The sequence below is a fragment of the Phymastichus coffea genome, unplaced genomic scaffold, assembly GCF_024137745.1.
Source record: "Phymastichus coffea isolate CEN01 unplaced genomic scaffold, Cenicafe_Pcof_1.1 PCOF00248, whole genome shotgun sequence".
In the NCBI taxonomy this organism is placed as follows: domain Eukaryota; kingdom Metazoa; phylum Arthropoda; class Insecta; order Hymenoptera; family Eulophidae; genus Phymastichus; species Phymastichus coffea.
Genome location: NW_026707059.1, coordinates 107,809 through 115,159, shown reverse-complemented (window position 1 = coordinate 115,159; position 7,351 = coordinate 107,809). Strand labels below are relative to the sequence as shown.

The 7,351-nt window shown below is 30.7% G+C and overlaps 1 protein-coding gene across 8 annotated transcripts in view; it reads right to left on the bottom strand.

Annotated features, from left to right (window-relative positions):
- Positions 1 to 1,088: 1,088 nt before the first annotated feature.
- The window catches only part of LOC131674497 (spectrin beta chain), a 28,967-nt gene continuing 22,704 nt past the window's right edge, over positions 1,089 to 7,351 (bottom strand). For all 8 annotated transcript variants that reach the window (XM_058953208.1, XM_058953210.1, XM_058953215.1 and 5 more), the window contains 3 exons: positions 6,365 to 6,632; positions 5,712 to 5,894; positions 1,089 to 3,840 (listed from right to left, as the gene is read on the bottom strand). In XM_058953208.1, coding sequence (XP_058809191.1) covers positions 3,837 to 3,840; positions 5,712 to 5,894; positions 6,365 to 6,632 — 455 coding nt within the window. In that variant the 3' untranslated portion in view covers positions 1,089 to 3,836. The remainder of the gene's footprint in view (positions 3,841 to 5,711; positions 5,895 to 6,364; positions 6,633 to 7,351) is intronic.

Genomic DNA, 7,351 nt, shown 5'->3' with positions numbered 1-7,351 from the left:
CTTTTCGTTGTACCGACGTTCTCTATGTTATATTATCCCCTCTACTAGTCTATACGGACGCGAGTGAGAGGTCAGATGAGCTGCGCAAATGAATTTAGCGCATGCTAAAGCGCATGCGTAAAGCGGGAAATACTAGAGATTTTAAATTCAATGTTGACTATTCTTATTTATGTTCCAATAGTTCACTTGACTTCATTATTTGAACGATCTTTCAATGCTTTATTAACTTACGTTGAAAACCGTTTCTAATACTTACATTTTCATTTTATTTTATTACTTCAATTAAAGATTCAGAGAATTCAGTGCTTAGAATCAGGCGAACATATTTTATTTTATATTCTACTCAGTATAACATAATCACTAAAAAAACGCGCATAATTGATCGTTTTGTTTTATCAAATGATAAATATACATTGAAGTGTGCTATTTAAAACTGTGGGCACGGCAATTGGGAACACACACAAGATAACATTTAAATTAAGATTCGATTAGAAACAGTGCCATACGTGCGAGGCATACCGTGATAAGATCGTATACAAACGACAATTTTAGCACATAAAGGAGCGTAATTTAGGAGTACTCTCCACTTTCTGGATAAATGTCAATCATTTCCTATCATTGATAATATCCACTCTGCTGGGCTAACTCATGCACCGACATATTGTCTTCGAAAACTTCCATAGAGAATAATTAAAAAGAAAAAAAAAAGTTGAACGAAACAATAAAAAATCAAAATATATAATGACGTGAAGGTGATTCATTGTACTATGAATCATTTATAGAAGCACCCGTGAGACAAATTTTCATTACAATGCTAAACGTGCATCGGATTTCATTACCGAAAGCTTATGGTATTATTGGAAAAAAATTACTGTATTGAGGATAGACAGTCATATATTAATATTAGCTTCAGTATTAACACGGAAAAGTGAAAAATTATATTACCTAGGAGTTTGCATTCGAAATGAAAAGTTAGAAATCATACTGTATGAAATAATCCGGTAAAAAGATAATTTTTTATATACATGAACTTTTCAACTACTCACTACGGAGCAAACTCGAAATGAGCAGCCACAAAACATTGTAAATTATTCCAACAACGATTTATTATAGCAGTAAGTCGTATTTGATTTTACTCTTGACAGCTGTTTTTCAATACTCATACAAGCAAATCCAGTCTCCGCAGTTTTTATCATTATACCATTTTATACCATTTTTTTGCATCAACAACTCGATACTAAATATCTAAACATATCAAGCTACTCAAGGCCCTTCTTATGGCTTACTGGCAGTTTTATCAGCTCTTGTTTCCTGTTTCTCGTAGTACCGATCAATCTCTTTTTTTATTTTATTGTATTCACTGTCATTTATAGTAGCAAGCTGAACATTTAAAACACTTCGTTTTTTTATCTTGAAATGCTGGTGAGTTTATTTTTATGTCAATGATCTTGATAATACGTATCGCAATGTATATTGAATATGAATGTTTTTTATCTAAGTAGATTCACTGTAGTTGATACTTCTAAACGCGATGATAGTTTTAAGTTTGATTTTTTTCCATCTTATAATAACTTTTTTCGGACAATGAGTAGAGAAGACGAGCTACGATACATTCATTCAGAGAAACTGACCAACAAGCGCTTTTTTTAATATGCAGTAGTTTTGTATAAGAAAAAATGAAAGAGGAGCCGTCTTGAAAATTTTGTTTCTTAATGCTGTGTATTATTATTATAGTCAATTGATCTGTCTCACTTATACATTTTTTCTTACCGTTAGAAGCATAATATAATATTTATAAACTATACGTAAAAGAAAAAGTAAAAGTGAAGGGAAAGCACAGCGATAATCATTGATATTATAAATTTATATTTAATTTAAGCGATGCAATCTTTTTTAGACTTAAATAAAATGTCTTATATGTAATATAGATTCGCGCGATTAAAGCAGATTAAAAGTCATTCAAAATAAAGGTTATATATAATAACATGTGTATGCTGCCTTTGTTGTCTCTCTTCAAAAAGATTCTTGTGCAATAGAGATTCACATATATTTTATGTACAATTCTCTCGTAGTACAAGATCTATTTTTTTCTTTTTCTTTACTTTCTTCTTAGATTTTTTCTCTCAACAACAATATCTGACTTTTCAGGTAAAACGATGCTCAATGCTTCATAGCGATATGACATTTATCGTATAATCATCAAGAAAATAAAGGCATTATACTTCAATCTTTTTTAATAGACGTAAAGTTGACCTCATAATATTGCAGCTAGAGTACTTTTTTAAGAATTTTCAAAAGTATAATTCTTTAGAAAACAATTTTTTTGTTTACCGCAAGGATACAGATTCGCAATTATAAAAAGGACAAAACAGTAATCAAATATACTACACGATTCGATCGCACAATTCACATTACTTATATAAGTATACAAAGCTTTTGCGTGTCTTCAAAAGCCTCAAAGAATTAAATATATTCATGTATATGCATTTTGTCTTAATTTTTTGTCTTTTATGCTAATATGGGAGAACATTTTTAACTTTTTTTCGTTACAGATAATATTTTTTTTACGAAGTGATTAAACAATTTTTGACGCTCTTTCTCTCTTCTTCTGTTGACAATGTTTGACTTTAACAATCGTTATACACTATATCTCATACATTATCCCAAGTTAGCGCAGCTAAGCTCTTAATAAAAATACATATGGCAATTAAAGGGGGAAGTCGCCGACGTTAAAATAAAAACAACACATTGGATTGAAGGGCAGTGCACATAAAATTCACATATTTTAGATAATGCCGGACACAGAAGAGATTGTTTTTTCATGATTCTTATGTTGTCTTTACACAACGCATACAAACTCGTGACTACGAACAGAGTATTGCTGTCTCAGATATATCTGTTTTTTATCGTTTTCGTATAAAAAGAACGTGGACAGCTGAGTATAGTTTCGTAAGTAAAATAAAAGTTCTAGCGAATAAACTTTCACGAGTTCAAGCAAATAACATACGTAAAAAGTTTTCTGAAACTTAGTTCTGCTCGATTATGAGAAAATGTTCGCCGAGAAGTACAAAAAGGACAATACATTTTTGTTTTTCAATTGATCGTTCATACAATAAAAAACTGTCCTAAAATTAACCAAAAAGTGAATTGGCAATCTCCTCTTAAAAGCTGCGTCTGATAAATAATACACCATATAACACAATAATAATATAATTCAGACAAACAGGCAAAAAAAAGAAAATAACAGACACAGTCCTTATTACATCTTGATACACGTTTGTAGAACGTTTGGTGTGTAAAATTCATGCATCGACGATCGAACTTCCACACAGTGTGAATATATGCATGCTCATATTACAATATATGTATGTAGATGATGCCGAATGGATAAATTTTTTATCATAGATATTTCTTTTTTCTTCTCAACGTCTAAGTAGAAAAATCGATCGCACTAACTTGGGACATTCTTAAAATTTTTAAACATCTTTATTTTTTTTTCTCTCTATTTTAGCGATTACTTTGCTTAAATCAGAGTTCCTTTTTAGGATCTTGTTCTTCTCTAATTAATTCATTTTTTAATAATTATGTGTGCCCAGAACTCTTCATTCGGTTTATTAGCGTGGCTTTTAGTTAAGTAGAGCTACGAAATATTCTTCTGTTTTGAAGGTTTCATCTTCTTGTTGTTTGTGTCTTTTGTATGAAATTCGTACGTGTATATGTGTAAATTTATGTGTATATTGTATTTCTTCATGCGTCGTCTCGCGCGTTGAGACGCACATCGAGCTTTTGGGCGGTTTTCTTTAATTTATCTTGCGTCAAATTTTCGCTGCTTCGATTTAACTGAAAATTGAAAATGATGTAATTAAAAAATTATATTATTTGGAGAAAAAACGAACTTATAACCTATGTATAGAATTATTTTAAAGGGATTGCAAAAAATATAACTACTCGGCTATTATTTTTTGTAAACATTATAGAAATAAAAGTTTTTTAAATAAGAAAATAGTTAATATTTAATTTGATTTATTAGCGTATGCAGTGAAATTTTTCTGAAAAATCTATAACTGAATTCTTAACTTTATCTAAAAAACGTAATAATGAAGCTTTAGTGATATGTAAACATTACGTTTTTATTATATTAGATGATTTTCAATGAATATCAAAAGCAATTTGAATGATGTGAAAATGATGTGTTAAAAGCTCAGAATGAGATGAATGATATGACTATGAGTAACTAACAGTGATACAACATTCAATCGAAGGTAAAAGCTAAACATATTGCTAAAAGTAATGGAAAAAAATGTTTGTTACAAAATAATTCAAAGAAATTATTACCTTGGAAAAACAAAAAAAAAAAAAAAAATCAAATATAAAAAGCAACTTTTCTTTAAATTATTTTAATAAGCTGACATTGCTGGTGTTTCATACGGAAGAATGATTCATGTAATAATTTCTTGCCCAATGAGCGTTAAATAAGTTAACATGAAACATTTTTTTTTAATTTGCTCGACTCTATCAAAATCAATAGTTTTCAAATAACTGTATGAATCACCAGATAGGTGGATAATATTTTTAGTTACATTGCATTCACAATTGGAAGAACATTTTTGGTATTTAAATTAAAAAAATTAGCTAAAAAAATAAAAAATAACCACTAAATAAAACTGAATGAAGGGAACTACAGTAAATTTTATAAAAATATAATTTTACTTGAGTTGGAAAGTTCAAATTACTTATCTAAATTACAATAATTTTACACTGTTTTCTTCTTATATGAGCACCTTGAAGAAGTTGTTTTAATTTGTCATAAATATATTTTACGTAGTAGGATTTCGCATCAGATTTCATTGTTTAACAGACATGCGAATTGTCTACATATTGTAACATATTTTTTTAAACATTTAAAAACCATAATATCCCTCATGAGCGCAAAGAAAAAAAAAACAGAAAAAAAATAAAAAGAACGATCGCTCGTGCATATGATAAACAACGGATAAATATGCGACTGAAAACTCACCGCATTTGCAACAATGTTGTTCCAATTGTGTGATACTGTTATTATTTCGCTTTCTACTTTTTGGCTTTTCTAAAAATATGACAAATGCGAAAAAAACACATGACTCGATGAGCCCTATATATGATTGCTTGAATAAAACGATGATGAAAAGAGACACTGAAGTAACATTAATGAGATGTGATGAATAATGCGATTTGCGAGATGAGATGTTATATATGGATGTTGTCAATTACAATTATATCCTCCTTTTGCCTTATAATTCCTAAGCGTGAATTCATACACGAAGACATTGATATACACATTTTACTGTTATACTCTGTTATAGAAAAACTCGATACAAACAAAGGATATAGCTTTTTTTACGTATAATATGCAACCCTTAATATGTTAGCTCACTTAGTCTACTTTCATTATTATATAAAATCGAGCCAAATAACGATACTTTCACAAACAAGACAGGCACAATCTTGACACGTCTAAAAATTAAAAAAAATTCTGTACATAAGAATTCTTTCAAAAGGCTTCCTATTCACTATAATATGTATACAAAAATTTGCCCACAAAAAGAAGAAGAACAAGGTACAAATTTAAATGAAAACTGATTGATTAGTTGAATCCAACAATAACGGCACGCCTTCTTATTTTCCTAAAAGCGCGTGGAAAAATGGTGAGGGCGGCCCGCCACGTGACTCACTTTTTCTTAAGGGTGAAGAAGCTGCGTCTCTTGGTTTCAGCTTGTGTTGGCGCTGGCAGCGTGTGCGCTCGGGAGGTGCCTGCCGCCGAGGCACCCTGAGCTGCTTGATTCAATGACGCAACCCATTCGTTCATCTCGGCGTCGTCTTTCGCTTGGAATAGGAAGTCCGCTCCGCTTTGCGTTCTGATGCAGACGGAAAAAGGAGTAGATATTAAGTCGTCTCGGTTTTTAAGTATCGAGATATTATTCTTTTTTTAATATCCTGCCCTTAAACTATTGTTTTTTTTGCACAGCTCTTTGAATCACATAAGCCATAATATGCTATATATTTCATTTCTTTTGTTCTACTTATAATTTTTTAATTGGATTTTTCATAGTTTTAGGTATAAAAGACTGAAACGGTAGAGTAATTCGGTCGTTCTATGAATTTATATATGCTAATTATTTCGTGGTTTTGATTTGTTACCAGCAAAATCTAGCTAAAGTGTGTTAAGAATGTTTGAAATTTATTGGATGATTACCTAAAATAACTTTATAGCCGTTTGATGTAGAAAAGACCTTGATAGATAGTACGTTTCAGTAAAAATGACTGAAATGATTGAAGGCTTGCGTTGTGCTTTCACCAAAGGATAAATTGACAATGACATACTTACTTGACGCGGAAGACATGTTTCTTCTTAGTATAATCGCTGGCGATCGAAATGTTAGCGCCCTTGAGATCGAGCGGTGTCTCGCCCTTGTAAATCTGATCGGGTGCCGATTTGTACGACTTTTGGTCTTTGTAAGCAACGAGGGTTTGACCACGCACTACCATGTATATTTTGTCCCAAGATCGATTACTGGCCTTCTTGGTCGTACTCTCCCACTCGTGTTTACGCACCAGCACGCCTTCGAACTCGTCGTCGCTTGGGCTTCGAGCTTCTGAATTCGCGAGTAAAAAAAGGAAAGAGAAAATAGTGAGTTTTTATTGAGTTATCTGCAAGAGATAGTACAGCTATGTGTAAGCTATAATATTTATGCACTATGTATATGTGACTAGAGTTATTGTAAAATCAATTGATATGAGCATATATTTAATAACACTTAATATTATACACATATTTGATGAGATATTTTTTATGTCGGGGAGTGACTCTATATGGTATATACGTATAAATTATTAAGGCGATGGATCGTCTGAATTTTTAGCGATTTCATTATATAGTGTTATCACAATGCCTGAAAGGAAAAATTCATGATTTTGCGATTCGATTTATGAAGATGCTTTGACCCCAACTTTTTTTTTGTAAAAATTATGCAGCAATTATATTTGACAATTTTTTTCGAATACAACATTTTTTACGTACGTCAACAAAATTAAATAATTATCTAACTAGAAAGAACCGAATCTATAGACATTAAATTTATAGATAAATAAAAAAACATTACTGTATACTTATAGTGCTAACTATGCTTATAAAATGTAAAACAAGAATACTAAATTCATATCAAAAGTCGAAATGTATCGTATGCACAGATTTTAGATTTAATAGTGATACTCAAACTCATAATACTAAAAAAACGTGAGTAGACATTTTGCAAATAAGAATAACTACACAGAGAAATTACTTAAAATATAAACACTCATTATAAAATTGGCA